At 36.2% G+C, this 19,290-nt stretch overlaps 1 protein-coding gene and 1 long non-coding RNA gene across 4 annotated transcripts in view; one reads left to right on the top strand and one right to left on the bottom strand.

Moving 5' to 3' along the window:
• Nucleotides 1-1,288: 1,288 nt before the first annotated feature.
• Nucleotides 1,289-19,290, bottom strand: part of PPIP5K2 (diphosphoinositol pentakisphosphate kinase 2) — a 70,847-nt gene continuing 52,845 nt past the window's right edge. Inside the window, exons 27-33 of one of the 3 annotated variants that reach the window (XM_045020388.1) lie at nt 18,367-18,540; nt 17,029-17,098; nt 14,809-14,928; nt 13,870-13,932; nt 10,010-10,156; nt 6,141-6,269; nt 1,289-3,253 (exon numbers count right to left, since the gene is read on the bottom strand). In XM_045020388.1, the coding sequence (XP_044876323.1) occupies nt 3,186-3,253; nt 6,141-6,269; nt 10,010-10,156; nt 13,870-13,932; nt 14,809-14,928; nt 17,029-17,098; nt 18,367-18,540 (771 nt within the window). In that variant the 3' untranslated portion in view covers nt 1,289-3,185. The remainder of the gene's footprint in view (nt 3,254-6,140; nt 6,270-10,009; nt 10,157-13,869; nt 13,933-14,808; nt 14,929-17,028; nt 17,099-18,366; nt 18,541-19,290) is intronic. The other 2 variants (XM_045020389.1, XM_045020390.1) reach the window with 2 other exon arrangements.
• On the top strand, nt 9,564-13,543 carry LOC123372354. The gene is made up of 3 exons (XR_006580233.1): nt 9,564-9,829; nt 11,855-12,026; nt 13,376-13,543. It is a non-coding gene; the product is annotated as an uncharacterized LOC123372354 (long non-coding RNA).

The raw sequence follows: 19,290 nt of genomic DNA, 5'->3' as shown, positions 1-19,290 counted from the left end.
TAAATTCAGAAGGATTTTTGGATTTACCTCTGGGAAATCATTGCTTGGTGAGGATGGTCCATTCTGCTGAGTCTCAAGGGCTGAAAGGACTGACCCACTGTTGCATATGTCTCTGGAGATGATCCAAGTGGCTGTGGAAGGGATGTGAAGGCCCCAAAAAAGCAGTCCAGCTGTCATTATCCCACTGATTGAATGAGGGTGCTCTCTATGGGCGGGGAGCAATCATGCCAGAGCTCCCCGTCTGTGGATCTTGAGAGATCTCATCACGGTTGAAACACATCTTTGTGCTTTTGGCTTCCTCGGTCTATTCTATTCCACCAGGTGGGGCAAGAAACAGTGACAAGGAATAGTATTTGTCTTAAATAATAAAATTACACGCAGCTGCCATCTTACACGATACTGAGGATTAAATTAGTATCACAATTTGGAAGCACCAGAAGATACTTAAAATTATGAAATCTTCAGTTTTTAAAAACTGGTAACGTAATTATATAACTTCCTACAACTTTTAAATGATTTCCAAAGCTTTTGAATTGTGAAGCTGATTCTTTTGGTCCTAACTCCACATCAAATTGTGTTGCTTGCTTTATGGTAGAGAGGAAAATCCCAAGTCACTGATCAAAGATAGTGACAGGGTGTGACTGGGATACATAAAACTGATTTTGAAAAATTCTTTACTTGTGGAAGGACCAGCACCTCTGCATAGTTAATGATTAAAAGTACTTTGTTATAAACCCAGATTTTCAGCTCATCTCTATCTTCAACAACAAAGCAATCCACCTCAAATTTTCACATAACACATCTCATGCCAGCGTAGAATGGTTCTGGAGTATGTACATTTTAGTAAATTTAGCCATCAAATGTACTGTAACCTACTCTAGAATTTAAATGCAGAAGCTATCTACTCTAAGTAGCTTAACATTTCAAAAGTAGGCTGTTTGAGTGTTTGGATAGGGTTTTTTTTTTTTTTAAATTCTCCTTTTCGACTAATGGAAATTTTACTGAATTTATGTTTCTCTGGAAGTTGTTGCCCTACTTTTGATTCGCCCAGATCTTGTTCTAATTATTTTTTCCATTTCATATTTGAGTGACTTTAGGCCCTGATCCTTCAGTTTGTTGCATGAGGACAGACTGCTGTGCCCATATGGACCCCCCAGAAGTAAGTGGAGCTCTGCATGTGTGCAGCAGTGCACTCACATGCAATGAATTGCAGATGGGGGGGCTAAGTGTTTTCCTATCCCCATTTCAGATGATTGCTTTTAATGATGATATACGTGACTGCCTCCAATTCTTATCCAAATTCATATTTCTAAACATGTTTTATTTCAGCTTTTTTGCATTGGGATGAACAAAAAAGCAGGTAAATATACTGAAAGTCAGATACTATCTATTAATGAAAAAGCAGAATAGACATTAAATTAGCCATTGACCTTGTTTTTATTTACGAGCGCATCAAAATTTTTATACCAGAGCTTTGGTTGACTGGAATGATATGCACACTTAATTTTAATAGTGTTTTTAAAAAACAGTAAACATGATGTGTACATTCAAATGTGTGCAAGACAAACATTGTCCATACTGCATGGTTACATTATAGAAAATGAAATATCTGAAATATACAGCTGTGAACCCTTTATATTTTTGGTATCATTTATTTAGTCAGCACTCAGTAGGACTATTTTCTAGAAGCCATTTCACATGTGCCATGTTTAAAGATTTGTACAGACTCTGTAGCAAGTTCATAGTGTAACTGTAGTTACACTGAGAATTGCTGGATAAGGAAAACAAGGCTCTGATGCTTAAATATTTCTTTGATGCTAAATCTCTTGTAATTTAAAATGGAAAAAAGGCTAACCTGCAGTTTATAAAGTCATTATTAATAATCAGCCACTTGAACTTTCAAAAGTGGACAGTGACGTTTTGAATATATTCTATAATTCTAAATGCCACAGATGAAAGCACAAAACTGCTGAACCTGGATGACTGCTCTGCAAAATCTGACCACTTAAAAGCATAATCTGAGTTGCCAAAGCTTCTCATAGCTCTAATAAAGTCTTCAACGGTCTTAATGAGAGCTGTTGACAACAGCTGCGTTTAGAATGCCAATGGTATGAACATTACAGAAAATGCTGAAGCCTAAGTATTCAGATAAACTTTGAAACATTAAACATGCTGGTAACACTGCAGTTCCTCTTTCATATGAAAGGATGGTAGGACGCACCTGGGATATTTAGAGTTTCTAGGGTAATTTACTACCAGATCAACTGTAATTGCTTCTTAAAAACCCTGTTTTTTATTGTGGCCTTTTTTAGTGACTTTTTAAAAAACAAACCTATGTAGCAAATAAAGGCATCTTTTCAGTAAACAAAACAATTTCTTAGAATAAGAAAATATATAAACAGAATTTTTTTCTGTAGGAGGATATACAGACATGTACCTTATATAACCATGTATATTAAACAACAAAATAAAAAGTATATTCAAATGTTAGGGGTCTGATGTAAACACACAAAAAACAAGGAGATTCAAAGTGAAAATACACCGTCCTTAATTCACTTGTGCCTAGTTACTGCAGCATATATGGTATTAAAAAATCCAAATGCAAGAAGCACTTGTTTAACTCAAAGAGCCAAGCGATTTCTTTGGAAATGTATTCAAATAAAAAAAATGCTCCTAGCCAAGATCATGTGCATCAAATTTCAGCCCAGGAAAAAAATTCACAGCCACATTATAAACCCCCTGAAAACAGGAGTTTATAATGAAAACTACTGCGGCACTTTGAGAGCCACTATAATACATACCGTTGGGTTGGGGTGTTTTTCTTTTTGCTTAGTATACATATATAGTAAACAGATACTGAAAAAACTGGTGTGCAGCTTTTTCATTAAAGTTGTGCAATTCATTACACTTTGAGTAAACCTCTTTGCCTTAAATATTTTAGAAAATGAGAAGAGACCTTTCAGCTGAATATATACAGTGTGCACTAGTTAAGAGTATTTAAATTTATATACAGGTAAGTGCACCAAGACAGACAGAGACATGAATGGCTTTGGAGAGTTGAGTCAAGATTTAGTCTGCTTTTCTACCATTAAAAATGCATACTGAAGCTTGTTTTTGAAGGAAGATGCTTCCAATTTTGTCTGAAGTGCCTCATTTCTTCTCAGTAAGGGTTTCATCACCAAATTTTACATCAAGCTAGATTCTTTAGGAGATGGTGTAACATCAGAGATGCGATTGGAGGGTCCACTGGTAGCTGCAGAGAAGCAAAAAAACAAAACAAAACCCCACACTGGTAAGACTGTACAGCAAAAGAAAGGTCAATATTAAAACTTATATCAATCTTGCTGTGAACTCAACTCAAGTAACCCATTATAATCACTAAGTAACTCAAGTTAATTAATGAGGCGTCTGGTGGCACCTTAAAGACTGACAGATTTATTTGGGCATAAGCTTTTGTGGGTAAAAAACCCACTTCTTCTGATGAATCAAGTTAATTAAGTCACTTTTGAGATACTTTGACATTGTTACAATGTGTTGAGCAATTCACTCTTGAAATTCAATAGTCTGCCACAGATGAAAAAAATAACCCAGCAATAGCAACTGTTTGTGGAACTCTCTAACATCTGCTCTTATAGAAGTCAGACAGCTAGAAGAGGGAATACATTTTAACAAATTATATTGATCTGAACTGGCTTGAAAGCCACAGAAAAACAAACAATTCTTTCTGTCTAATGAAGAGGCAGGAATTTGGTAGGAAAAAATATTTTCAAGCTTCTCAGCAGTAGTACAAATAAAGGAAAGTTTTTACAAACTGTTCTTGACAGCATTTTTAAACAGATTTACTATATACACTTAAGCCAAACAACTTAAAAATGTGTTGCAGCCAATTTCTAGTATAAACTGAAGATATACAGTTTGGAATTTTTACAATAAGAAAAGTTCAACCTTTTACTACAGTCATTTACAATAGTGTTGAAGTCTTTCATATGGTTAGTTATAGTCAAATAAATAAAAACTATTGGGTTCATGTACCTGTGCATAGGCTTTATGGGAAATCTCAGCCAAAGGCTCTAAAACACTGGCTCCAATAGGGGAGTAATATGGTATCCCTGCTGTGATAGTTAGACTGGCTCCAGTGCTCCAACTATCAGTTTCTTTCAAGCAGGAAGCAACAATAGACTACAAATAGCCAATTAAAAAGGACAGAAGACAAACTTCAATATCCCTTAAATCTCTGGAGAAGATAAATGGTTGACTCGGGGGGGAGTAAACTTGGTTGACTCGGAGGGGAGATCACATTGCAACGGGAAGCGAAAAAGTAAACAAGACATATCCTGAAGAACAAGCATAAGACATCTTGAAGGGATAAGATAGTTATCTCCCAAAAACACACTGTTATAACAGCCCTCAAAATGATGCAACACCAAAGTATTAAATAGGGAGGGCCGAAAAGTCTGAGGACCCTCCAAATGGAAGATTTTGTAACAGGCAGGTCAAATCTAAAGAACAGTATTTTGTAAATGCACGTAGAGAAGATAATTCTGCTTTTCAAATCTCCTGGACAGACATAGGGTAAGAAGTTGGCAGACTCTCACAGAACTTGAAGGCTATGTTTATAGGACTCAGTATTTAGACATGTTTTTTTTTTGAAGACAGAACCTGTCAATACTGAATAGAATTAAAAGGTGGATGAACTTTACAAAGATTTCAGTCTGTGCTAGGAAAAAACCTAGGATCATTTTTGTTTCTTAAATAGACACTGGGCCTGTGGAGAATGGCTTCACTGGAATGGATATATTGGCAAATGATTAAGGTGAAAGTAAGTCATTCTCTTTATGATTCATCTGTTTCACAATATATTTACAGAATTTAGTTGTAAACTGGATCAGTCACTAGAATCTGAACCTTACTATACAAGGTTCAATTTATTGTTAGAAAAATGGCTTCACTCTGAAGAAACCCAAGAACACAGGAAAAGAGCAACTGAAAAAGAGCTCGCAGTGTCATTTGGATCATATTAACATTGGACAGGACAAGAAGCAATGGGCTTAAATTGCAGCAAGGGAGGTTTAGATTGGACATCAGGAAAAACCTCCTAACTGTCAGGGTGGTTAAGCACCGGAATAAATTGCCTAGGGAAGTTGTGGAATCTCCATCACTGGAGGTTTTTAAGAGCAGGTTAGACAAACACCTGTCAGGAATGGTTTAGATAATACTTAGTCCTGTAATGAGTGCAGAGGACTGGACTAGATGACTTCTCAAGATCCCTTCCAGTCCTTTGAGTCTATGATCCTATAACAATGTAACAAGTGCCCCATGTACTTGATAAACAGATGCAAAGAATTAGTCAGAATTCAAAATTTGTTTAATAGGTAGTTTTATTTATTTCTATTTGTATGTGTCATTCCAAGGCTATTAGTGTATCTAAATTTCAGCTGTTTAAAAACACAGGGAGAAACACTGAATTTGATCACTATCAACTGATAAAGCCTTCCCAAGTCTAGCTCATCAAAACTAAAATCTAAAGCCTATGGGGCTACTAGGAGCAGTGGGACACTACTCAGACCTTCACTAGCATGGGTGGAATGATCCTTTCCTCTCTGCTGATTTATTTAATACACAGTAGCTCGATTATACGTCTGCATTAGGACCATCATCAGAGATACTAGATTTCTGAAGAGCCGTAGTACATTAAAACTGCCTTTACCACCAAAACATTTGTGTGTTGCTGTTTTTTTTTTTTAAACTGTGTCTAATTGCCTTGAGTCTAAGTCTGGAAGTCTAGTCCTAACTGCAGATTGACAGACACCAAGTCACCTCAATACAATTTGAAAGTTTTTTTTGTAACCACCAAGGTACACCACATCTGTATTCTATGGAGGCCTCAGTTCAGCCATTACTGCTGAAGTGTTATTTTTAAAGTAGCTGTGCAATGCTATAATGCATCTATTTTGTGACTATCTACATGATTCCAAATACAAGAATAAGGCAGCTATTTCATAACATTCGTGAAGAAATGATTCAACAGGTAGATGGCACATTATCTTAATATGTAATAAATCTTTGCATCTTGAATATCTATTGGGCATATTTAAGCAAAAAGAGTTTGCTGTTCTGCCTCTATGACAGAAGTTACTTACATAAGGTTGGTTTCTCTATTGCTTGCCTCTCAGGCAAGGCTGCAAGTGGTGTTGGTTGGATTTTTGCAGGGGTGTATGTATTTAAAGAACTTTTTCTTCCAGACAGCGAACTCAAATACGCTGAAGAAGCTGAAGGGGAAAAAAAAAAAAAAAAAAAAGGTCTTTTTTACCATCATGAACAAAACGTTGGTCAAGTATTTGCACATTACCAAAATGACAAAAACGTCAAATTCCATACTTATGGAATCTGGAATCCGGCCATGGATTTTGGGTTTTTGGTCTTTATCATGGCTTCATAGTGTGGGGAAGGAGAGGAAAATCTGCCTGATCCATCCTAAGAAAGCAACACAAGAGCTTCACACTGCCAGGAATAATAAGGTTAGTGAATAGTGATTGTTGCTTTGCCAGAAGTGCTCCTGACTTTTGACAGGGCATGGAATGCTGCTAGGACTGGCATTTTGTTTGCTCTACCTAGTCTGAGATGTCTAATTAACAAGCCTATAACGGAGCAAATAGACATTTGGCAACTGCTAGAAGACATCATAGGAAGAGGACAAAATAAATAAATAAAAAATAAATTAAAAAGTCCACACACAAATCAATTCCCCGCAAAGGGAGATAGGGTGGGGAAAAATACTTCTTTCCACTCCCAAAAGCATTCATGCTCCATCCTGCCAGTAACAAGAGCACTGACCTTTCCTCCCAGGTCCCAAAACTTGTTACCAATAAAAGCCAACTCCGCACCAACAGGGGAGCCCTTCCCCACAGCAGCTAAGACTCCCTCCTCCTTCCAACTGCCAAACACTCCCTCAAAAAACAGGGCAACCTGACCCACTTCTTTTCCAACAGTTAACCATTTAATTCTTTGAGGTCTCAAACTCTAGGTGGCAAGCCCTGTAGGTTTCCTCTCAACATCACAAACTATAATTTTAGGCAGTCTACATTTCTCATTTTTCTATTGCATCCTGAAAATTAAGATTGCATTTTAAAGGGACACTATCCACTTAAAATCTCCTTTTTTCCCCTAAACATAGTATAACTGCTGGTGAGCCTCTCTGTACATTTTTGTCATTTTATAATCATATTTCTATTTTTTAAAAAATGTTTCTCCATCTGTTCATGTATAAAAGACACATAAAACAAGATGAGGAATTGACTACACTGGATAAAAAATGAAACTGACTATTCATAAAGTGCTGTCAAAGTAAAAACACTAGAAAGAGGAAAGCATCTCTAATTTTGTTTGTTATACTATATCAAAGAATAGCAAGTACAATTGTTCCCACAAGAAGTCTAATTTCTTTACATGTCCCTCAAAAGTTTGCATTTCCCCTTTCACCCTATGCAAAAAGTACAAAAATCACAGTGAAAACCACAAATGTTGCAAGTCTAACATTGCAGAAAACTGTTTCAAGAGAAGCAGCAACAGACACACAGTAGAAGGCAATCACCCCCAGCACATTCACATCAATGGATGCAAACTTGAAGTTCTATTCAGGACCATTTAAACATTAACATGTAGCATAGGGAATCTTTTATAGAAAGAAAATTAAATGAAAAGATATTGTGCATGTGGAACATTTAGATTCAATAATAAAGAAACAGGAAATACAGATGTTATGGTTCCAGAAGCAACATTAGCTCAGCCAGGTTGAACATATATTTTCTATTCCTGTATTTCTGGTTAACTGTGTAGTTTAACATCTGTTTGCCATAATATACACACCACAAAGCATACATGATGCACAACACATTTGAGTTTGGTTTAGTTAACATTGGCATTAACAGATATCCTGTAACAAATTACAACCAACGTGGAAATGTAGTGTAAACCACAAAGTACTGCATATTTGACAGTAGTAACATTGATTTTCCCCTGCATTCCAGAGTTACAATAATGTGGGTGGGGAAGAGTGATCTCACTAAAATGACAGAATGATTAATTGGTTCAAGTATGATAATGTTTCCAAGTTTTCCATATTCCAGAGAAACCAATGACCACATAGTGAAAAAGTATTTCAAACACATTAAGAGTTGATTAACATTTTTGGTAAATTATAGAATCATAGAAATGTAGGACTGGAAGGGTCCTCAACAGGTCATCTTGTCCAGTCCCCTGCACTGAGGCAGGACTAAGTATTATCTAGCCCATCCCTGACAGCTTTGTCAACCTGTTCTTAAAATGATCGATGATCGAGATTCCACACCACCTACCCCCCAGGTAATTTGTTCTAGTGCTTAACTACCTTTCCAGTTAAGAAGATTTTCTTAACGTCTAACCTAAACCTCCCTTGCTGCAATTTAGATCCATTACTTCTTGTCCTGTCCTCAGTGAATAAGAACAATGTATCACCCTCCTCTTTATAACAACCTTTTACATACCTGAAGGCTGTTATGTCCCCCCTCGGTCTTCTCTTTTCCAGCCTAAACAAACCCAGTATTTTTCAATATTTCCTCTTAGGTCATGATTTCTAGACCTGTAATCATTTTTGTTGCTCTCCTCTGAACTCTCTCCAATCTGACCACATCTTTCCATGACTGTGGTGCCCAGAACTGGATACACTACTCCAGTTAAGGCTCCTGCTAATATATCCCAGAATGATATTCACTTTTTTCATAACAGTATTACATTGTTGACTCATATTTAGTTTGTGATCCCCTATAAACCCCAGATCCTTTTCTGCAAACTTCCTTCCTAGGCAGTCATTTCCAATTTGGTATTTGTGCAGTTGATTATTCCTTCCTAAACGTAGTACTTTGCATTTGTCCTTACTGAATTTCACCCTATTTATTTCAGACCATTTTGTCAAGATCACTTTGAATTGTCCTCCACACTGCCTGAAATGCCTCCCCGGTTGGTATTGTCCACAAACGTTGTAAGTATACTCTCTATGCCATTATCCAAGTCATTTATGAAGATATTGACTAGAACTAGAACCAGGACAGATCTCTGCAGGACCCACTTAATATGCCTTTCCAGCTTGACTGTGAACCACTTAACTACTCTTAATCACGGTTTTCCAACCAGTTGTGCACTCTCCCTTACAGTAGTAGGTTTGCCTATGTCAGGTATAGTCAATAGGTGGACCACAGGCCAAATCCAGACCGCCAGACATTTTTGAATGGCCCCAAATCTTTTTTTATTATTTCCTCTGGAGTCTAGATTTTGACTATACCTTGACCAAGAAATCTGGACCTTGACAAAAAATAATTGGCTACCCCTTGTCTAGGCTATATTTCACTAGTTTTGTTTATCAGGAGATCATGAGAGACAGTAACAAAAGCCTTTAAGCCAAGATATAGCACATGTATTGCTCTCCTCCATACACAAGCTTTGTTACCCTCTTGGTTTGACATGATTTGTTCTTGACAAATCCATGTTAACTGTTACTTATCAGCTTATTTTCTTCTAGGTGCTCACAAACTGATTGATTGATTATTTGCTCCATTATCTTTCCAGGTACCAAAATTAAGCTGACTGGTTCATAATTCCCTGGGTTGTCCTTATTCCCATTTTTATAGACCAGTACTATGTTTGCCTTTTTCAGGTCCTCTGGGATCTCTCCTGTCCTCCATGAATTCTCAAAGAGAATCGTGTATGGCTCAGAGATCTCTTCAGCCAGTTCCTTAAGTATTCTAGGACATATTTCATCAGGACCTGCTGACCTGAAGACCTATGAACTGGCTAAGTAATTCTTAATTTGTTCTTTCCCTATTTTAGCCTCATATCCTACCCCATTTACACTGATGTTCGCTATGTTAGTCATCCAATCACTGATAATCTTTTTGGTCTGTTCATTTTGATAAGTGGCCTATGGATCAACTATGACCAATAGTGTTTATGGTTTACAGTAAAAAAAATTAATTACAACATAAAGCAGTAGACATCTCCGGTAGGTTGTCACTTGAAGGAGCAGCAATGGAGGCAAGAAATTCATCCACCTGCTTTAAAGACAGGGAGTTGTGCAGGGTTTCTAGAGGGCAGATGGAAGGCACCATGGAATATAGTTCAAAACCTACAAAAATAAAGAGAGAGAGAGAATTTCCAGACATTAGAAATAAGACCAGAATGGAACTGTTGTACAGACAGGAAACACTGCATAAAAATGAACATAAAGTACATGTCTGATATCAAAACATGCAAACATACAATATCCTCGAAGTCATGACATAAGACGCTATGCAATATGGAGTTAGAACAAGGTATGTCAGATTCCATCATATAGTAAGCTCAAGATAGTGTACTACATACTACAAAACCCATGTCCACATAAATCAGTGTACACAGATACAAAATATATCTTTGCTCTAGTCTTTGCTTAATACATTAAGTTAATTACTGTTCCAGACAAACTCATTAAAAAAGGCAGGGAATATCAGTATTTTCCCTACTTGTTCTCATACCAGTCATAATAATATATAGGTAACTAATTCATTCAAGATGGAGTAGCACCATGGTCATGCTGTGAACATTTTTAACTGAGTTGCTCTTACAGAGAACAGCTAAAAACATTGGCATTCCTGACAGGCAACACCTTGTAGCATACACTCTATCCTCTCAGGTATTCTAGGAACAAGACTTGCTTTAGGTTTCCACCTTAAGGTCCACCAAGACCACTACCAGCATTTTTGTACCTTGAGACTATATTTTAATTTTATAACACACATTTATACCTATCTTTACTAAAAACAATAATTTACAATCACTCGAAATTTCACAACTTAAAACTGTAAACTATACCAAGTCAAAACTGAACTGATATTTAACTTTGTTTTCCAATATTAGTATAGGCATATTGACATTTCATAAACCAGTCATGCACATTTTTATTCCTAATGAAATAAAACAAAGCATTCAAAATACATATCTATAGTTAATAGTGCAGTTCTGTGAACTGATGTAAGCTTGACAGCACTCAGTGAAACGTTCATCCTACAGCATTTCAAAAGAGGTGACACTTGTCCACATTAGTGTTCTCATATACAGCTGCAACATTCAATTTACAATATTGAACTGAAAAATTATAAATTGGTATATTTCTTCCAAGATGTTTATTACTAAGCATTTACATAGAAAATAATTCTACAAAATTTCAACTCATGAGCTTTTGTATTCATATTTGTACCCAGCCTTGGAATCAAGTGAGAGCCAATCCTGCTATGCAAGCTACTCAAGGGTACTTAAATCAGCTTCACTTACACTATAACAGTTATAATGTTGCATGTTTTTAGAAACTCAGTTGTCATGTGCAAAACAAACACCACACAACTTCATGTATACTTTCTTTAATATGACAGCAACGAAGCTGCAGTATAAGCACTAAAATAAATGTGTTTGGCATACGTGTAAAATATACAAATACTATGCATGCATGCAAAGCGCAAACCCTTTCTTTGCATTACTGTAAGTTCAACAAGATTTAATTTTAACCTAATGAAACTGTTACCATCACAAAAATGTTTTCCAAAATATTTACATTTTATTCTAACGAACAATTTAGTGGGACAGTGTCAGGGTAGGTCAGGATACATGCTTTACTAAAAAAAACAAAAACCCAAAACCCACCTATGTTTCAATGCCTATCAATGATGATGATGATGATTATTACTACTACTACTATAACAGCTGTTATAGAAAATCCATAGGAATTTAAAAAGAAAATTTTAAAAGAATTAACTATTTATATTTACTTTTTGAAATTTCCTTTACCCAGACTACACAAAATGCAAGACATGAAAGGGTTAACACAGCAATTTAAAAAGACATCCTGCTGTCCTACATTTAATAGATAGACACACATACCATTGGAGCTTAGAAATTCCACAGAGGAAATGGACCAGCACCTAAAGAGGTGTGGATGTTCTGCATGAGGCCCAGAAAATAAGGTAAAGCACTGTCAGAAGATTACTTGTTTCAATGTGTTCCTTGAACTAAAGATGAAGGGGCAGGGAGGTAGAGAATAAGGGGGTGGGGAGTGTCTGTGAAATAGGTTAGAGGTTGTAAGGATATCACAAAGTTATGGAAATAAAAAAGTGAAAGGGAGAATCAAATGACAGTCCAGAAGACAAACAAACAATGATATGTTTAAAAAGTTGGTAGAGAACACTTGGGAACCTGGTACACCTCAGGGAATGCATTTAAAATTCACAGGAGCACATGTGGCATGCATTAACTTGTAAAAGGTATGTGGAAAGCATTTATATTAAATGAAACAGAATACACAATGTGCACAATAAAGTAATTGTGTTTAAATAGAGATATTTATAAAAAATTATCCAGTTACAATAAGTAGGTTGCTATCTGTTCCCTTTAGCACTAACAAATTTTTTGAAACTATTCTACTCCGTGAATCTAGTCTCACTTTACAACTTTCAAATGTTTTGCCAACACTGAGTTTTTAAATACAGCATCTGCTCTTTTGTTTAGATTATCGGACTTGATTTTATACAGAGTAAGGCCCACCTTTCTCATTTTCAAGGAGGATGTTTAAGTCAGTCTTTTAAAAACTTTTTAATAACTGCAGGTTTTGTGGTGATTCTAACAGTTTTATACTAAACACTTTCTTCAGGAAGCCACTGCAGTACAAATACTGACTAAAAATTCCAAATGGATACAATATTTCAAGTACTACTTCATGACTTAATTATTCAGAAGCAAAACAAAGTGAGAACTATGGTTATTTTTGTGTTTTTTTAACCTGAACCATCTTCTAAGTAAAAGGTTTGTTGGAGGGCAATAGCACAGATCTTTATGGCTATTTTCACTTCAGTTTCAATGGCAAGACCTTATTAAACCCTGCCACTGTATTGTGTCAGTAAGTGGTGGTGCACAGTTTTAAAATGGTAATTAAGAAACCTGGAAAAATCTACACTAAGATGTGATAAATGCTGAAGATTGAAGCCAACTTCTATGAAAAGGGCATGCTATAGGGCCCATGTAGTGAGCTAGAAAGTTATGAGTAACATATTTCATACTTTCAACTTGCATATGTTAAGATAGGTTTCATTAAAATATGGTAGACTGGAGATGAGTGAGCTTTCACCATAGAGTTCAAGAGGTCAACACAAGACGAAGGCAACTCTGATTATTAGTGAAGTATTTAATTAACTAGCATACGTGACGAACATATTGATAATTACGTATGGCAAGGTTAAGTAGCAGTTTTTCTGTTCAGTCATCAAAATTGCAGATTAACTGAAATGGACCCTAAATTTTACTTTACTTTTTAATCTAGTGACACTTCAAGAAGATGGTAGCAACCGCCTGTTGTCAGTTATTGTGACTTTATCTAGATTCAGAAGGCTCAGGGAAACAGTGGAGCTCATCGGCAGGAAGAGAAAGAAGTGGAATGTTAAGTTATTGAGAAGTATATGCCATTCAAGATCAGAAAAGTTTGTTTTTATCATATACCATACACAGTCTGATCACCTGAGACATTGGAGAGAATGCAATTTGTCAAGGAATTCATGATTATAAGCAATATTTCCATTTTCACAAGATTTTTTGATGAGTGAATTTTGAAATCATATTTATATAAATGAACAATAAAGGAGGTATTTAAGACTATATCAATGTATCTAGTGATTATGAATATGTTTGGAACTATGCTTGGTTGAAGTCAGGAAGGACAGATGATTGGACGAAACTGTACACCCCGTGTTTGAAATAAAATGAAATTAAGGGATGAAGCAAGGGAGTATTTTTTTTTTAAATAAAAGCAAAACGTACCATTGGTTGGGTGTCGAGCAAATGAGATAGAAAATCTTTTAACAGCAGAACCACGTGTGGTGTCTGAGAAAGAGAAAAACAGGTACCTGAAATTCGTAACAGCTACCAAAAGAGGGACACATTTCAAAAAAGGAAAGAAAAAAGATGAACAAAAGGTTAGAATTAAGTGGCATGCAGAGAGGAGAAGAGGAAAGGGCTAGAGGCCAAAAAGAGGTTAAAAGTAGAAAGTGTGGCTTTATTGATAACTGCAAGGTGTTTAATGAAGTGTATGAAAGAAAAGCAGGATGAGCTGGTGATTCTGGCATACAAAGTTATATCTGGTTAGAGCTGAACGTTGAGAAGAATGAATTTGGGGACAAATTGCATCAATACTGCTCGACCTCAGCGTTAAAAAAGTAAATTAGCACATTTTCTTTAAATGCTGAAACCTACTGTGAAAGCTGTTCTACCCAAGATTATTGAAGCCTAAAACCTACCACTCCTCTATCCACACCCATACACCCACCAAAAAGGAATCCTAAAATTTTCACTCAGTAATATTAAAGTGGTCTTTTCCTTTTCGCTCCTTGTAAATACTCCATGAATTGTAATGTTTCAATTCAATGTCAATATGTAATTATCAAAATCAGAGGCTTAAGCGATGAGCACTTCCAACTACATTTTCAGCTCTTCATTGTTCTTAAACTGTACATGCTGAAAATCTGTCAATGTATATTTATTCAAGGCATATCAAATAGAGAAGCCAGGAACAAGGATTAACTGTGTCATTAAACTAATATAACCAAGCTATGGGCACTAAAGAGGCAGTAAAAAGTCGTACAATTAATGCTAAGGCAAAGGATTCTAGGATTCCACTGATTCAGTAGCCTAGGGTTCATCTTTAGAACTTCAATGTGTGCACATGGATTTGTGTGTGCATCTGAGAGAGTGTGCACATACCATCTATGCAGCCAGAAGAAGTCAGCTTTTTACGTTGAGTACGAGCATAATCCTGTAGGTTAGGTGCGCTCGAAGAACCCCCGAGTACTGAGGTGCTAAACAGGCCCGCACAGTGAGACCCTGATGGGAGTTAGAGAAAATACATACAACAACCAGGTGCTCTTCCATTCACATTGGGGATGCATGCAGCATGCAAGCACTTGGCTCTTACCACACAAAAGGCAGCCTTTGGCAGTGCCTGGAACAGTTCACAATATGCTTGTAATGTCACAGTGGTACTTGTAGATTGTAACTACTATAATTTATTGTGCTTCTACACATATCAGACCACCCTCTGCTACATGTGACTAGAGAGGACTGGACTTTAACAAAGGGACTTTATTTCCTGTTGTCAGGTTCGGTAAAGAAAAATTACCGGTCAGCATCAACATAAATAAATAAATAAATAATAAAAAAAAAAGACATGAAAGTTACGTGTTTTAGAACCTGCAGTTCTGAAACAAATATAACCTGGAAAATCTTGCTTATTGCTTTCATGGAAATTGACTCCCTTGAAATGGCAGTCTGTAACTTCAAGTACTCACACATTTTCCTCAGACTTTACATAGAAAAAATTCACTTTCCATCACTCATGATTTAACATGGAACAAGTTAACCAAATTGTCCATTCTTGCATCTGTATTTCAGCGATTGTCACAGCCAACCATAGAAATTTAAAACAGAAGTTTCACCAGGTTTAGCTTCACTTCTTTCCTAAAGAAGACCCTTGTATTAAGTAGTCCTCCATGTAAAAACCTGTATACTTTTGTTGCCCAGTCATGAACAAATCTTATAATTAGAAGTGGTTTACCAAATAATTGATGAAATACCATTAATACACTTAAGTATGAAGACATTTTCTGTTTACATCGTCCACCATACTATGAAATTATCCAAATTAAGAGAATGGGAAGAAATTACTCTGTCTAGAATTTGTATTTTCCTTTAATCTTCATTATTATTCTGCAAAGCCAATGTTATTACTTGATGGAGGCCCAGTTTACATTTCATTGTTTGTATTTCATATACATGGCAGTATATTTAAAAACAGCCATCTACCCAGTGATTTATTTCCTTCCAACAGTGGGAAACATTACTAGCACATGTGATAAATCATGGCCAATATAAATTGGTGCCTGGTCTGTGGCAAAAGCTTTTTCACCAAAGTAATACTTTCAACTATACACGGAAATGTAACAGCTTCTATGAATTATAGTGTGTCACATTGAAGAAGGTAGTAAAATTTTAACAAAAAGTTAGAAAGATTGGCTTCAGTAGTCAAGACCACCAGACGTATACATTTTACTAGGAAAATGTAACAGGAATAAGAGTATTGCAACGATCAAACATACAAATAAGTGCAAAGCCTTAAATGGAAAGATTGTGGAACTTTTACTTCTAACTCACAATGCAAGGTATTTATGTGTGTGTGTGTGTTGTTTAATGTGTTCCGAGTTAGTTATTTCTGAAAACAGACAATTAACTTACAGCAGCACAAAATTTCCTATCTAATGCATAATAACTATACAAAGAAATGCCTGTTTCACGGTAACAGCAGAAGAACATTTCCTGAATTAAAGCAAGTTAAGATGTTATAATCCACAGTTAAAATTAATTATTCAGCCCACTGATAGAAATATTTCAGGGCGGGAATGAGAGGGAAGTACAAAAACCTTAGTCTCTCATTAGAAACTAAAGTTTCTTGGTGAAGGCCAGCTAGGGTTTTTTTTGCACCCACTAGTATCTCTTCAGTTGTCTCAAGTGACCACAGCAGAAGACACTTATTTTCGCTTGAGGAGAAGTGTTTTTAATAGTTTGCATGCTGGGGCTTTTGCTTTCAAAGAATTCCACAAAAATATTAATATGTCAGTCATAATTTAAAATTTAAAAATAACCCTGAGTACTTTCTTTGGTTAGAGTAAAGAATCAGTGAACAGTCTCAATTGTTTTGCTGTTCCCTAAGATCCAGTTTCCATTAAAATAACTTTTGCCGCTGAAATATTGCTCAACTCAGTGGGTTATACTGTCCCAAAGAATTAGTAGATACTATTATATTCAAAATACTATTTGGAACTGTTTACACAAGAGTTTTAAAAATCCAAGATCATGTATCTGTGTGCAAAACAAAAGGCATTGGAAAGTCTGCTTACTTGAAACAAAATTTCAATTGCATGTACATACCTAAACCACTCTGCTTTTGTTCCAGAATAGTTCTTGGTGTTCGTAAGTTACTATTGTTGTCTGAGAGGACCTGCATATGGAAAACAGAAAAATAAGAAAAAATAGAATAGCAGCATGAAGTGTCCATTAAACTTGATATATTGGCCTGCTCCAGACCGATAAGTGTTAATAAGCTGTATGATAAATGTTAGTAGAAATACATAAAAGAAATATGAAAGATCATGCAATATCCCTTTGTGAAGGGAGTCCATTTCACATATGAAGTCCTTGCAATGAGGTGGTGCAAAGCGGGCATTCAGAATTAAAAAGAACACAGACCAAGACAGAGATGAAAACACAGACAGTTGAGATAGATTTTACTTTATTTTACCAAATGCACACTCCTAAACTGCTCCTGTATTGAAAGGGAAATGGGAGGGGGAAAGGAAAGACAGACAGGCTGTTGAAGTCACCATACAGTCACTGATCCATGCACGGGCTCTATCAGCGTAGCCTTCAGACGCCTTTACTGATGCACTCTTTTACTATATACAAGTTCCTTAAATTTCCAAAAAAATCATGGAAATTACTGAAACTCTTAGAAAAGAAAGGGGCATGGTTAGAACACCATCCATTGTCCTATATACAGACAATATTTTGAATTGAGGAATCTTTAGATCTTCATTGATATTTTGACTATGTCTCATTTGTCCTGCTCTTTCCCCAATATTTAGACAAGAAGTCTTCAAAATATTGTACAATCCAATGGATGAAGTACTGTGTTGGTTTTTTCATTAGATATCTCCAGATATAGGAGTGAAGACACGAATGGTTAGTGCTAGAGTTTGTTTCCTGCTCAATTAATACGAGGCCACTGAAAATATGATCTATACAAAACAAGTTTTGAATAGTAATATCAGACCCCACATCAATAATTTAAAGTGGCATCGTCTGTCATTTATTTTTTAAAAAAGTTTCAATTTACCTACCACCAAATTAAGCAATGCTGTTTTAAAGTCTTAAAGGACAACTAAGCCAAAGCTGAAGTCAGTTTCATTAGACAGTAGTCTATGCCTTTTCTAGAGTGTTAATGTTTACAATTCCTGTAAAAAAAACCAATTCACTGTGGAAATATCTAATACATTCAGTGAAAATTCTGCGAAAAACATGCATTTGCTTTCTCCTCCTTCCTCCCCCAACATTCTTGGAAGAAACTAGTATTTTAAAAAGTACATTTTAATGACAAGTGGTAAGAATTTACTTGGAATGTAATCCATAACAAGGGATTAGATGTCCTTAAAGACAGTTGGTTGCTGCTTGGAATGCATAATAATGTTTAATGAAGTAAAGTTTAAAAACCTGTTGCCATGAGCCAAAAATACTGGATGTGAAAGCCAATGATTTAGGGGAGACAGGGGAAGAAGTGATTTGTTCCCCTGATCTGCGTCTTCGACGCCCAGTACCCACACCACTGGTGTAATGCAGCCAGGTACCAATACACTCTGGGCTAGACACACTCAGGGGGCTCTCTTCCTGGAAGTGAGAAAGGGGGCAAAAAAACAGCAAAGCATGCAAAGTTAGATTCCACAGAGCCAGTGATCAGAAAAAAAAATACAGTTTGTTTGCACTCTTTTATATACAGCTTTAAAACTATTAAACAGTAATTAGGAATGACTAACGTTTCAAACTACATCTTTTAATCCACTACTTTCACCAAGTTTCTGGTAGACTAAAATTTTACCAATGGCAAGATAGAAGAACAATGGTAGTCAGTAACTGGTCCACGGCCTTAAAAAACACTGTTAACAGAACACATTTGTTACTCTGAACATACTGTTTAATAGTTTTTCCCCCTTCAATGTATAGTAAGCTTTTCTATCTATTATTTAATAGATTTTTATTTTGAATTTAAAGTACTACCACATATTTCAAAGAGCCAGAAGATTTTGGAACGGGACTGGAGATTACATGACTGACTCCCCAGGGGTGGCAAGAAGGATTTCTTAACCTTAAAGCACTAAGGAACTTCTGGTGGCAAAGAGTAGAAAGAGATTTCAAGGGACAAGGTCAGGCTAAAAATAGCCCTATTGGTCTACCTGTGTTAATACCATCTAGATCAGTGGCTCTCAAACTTTTGTACTGGTGACCCCTTTCACATAGCAAGCCTCCGAGTGTGACCCCCCTTATAAATTAAAAACACTTTAAAATATATTGAACATCATTATAAATGCTGGAGGCAAAGCGGGATTTGGGGTGGAGGTTGACAGCTCGCGACCCCCTGTG

The sequence above is a fragment of the Mauremys mutica genome, chromosome 6 (genome assembly GCF_020497125.1).
Source record: "Mauremys mutica isolate MM-2020 ecotype Southern chromosome 6, ASM2049712v1, whole genome shotgun sequence".
Lineage (NCBI taxonomy): Eukaryota > Metazoa > Chordata > Testudines > Geoemydidae > Mauremys > Mauremys mutica.
This window is presented reverse-complemented; position numbering and strand designations above follow the sequence as displayed.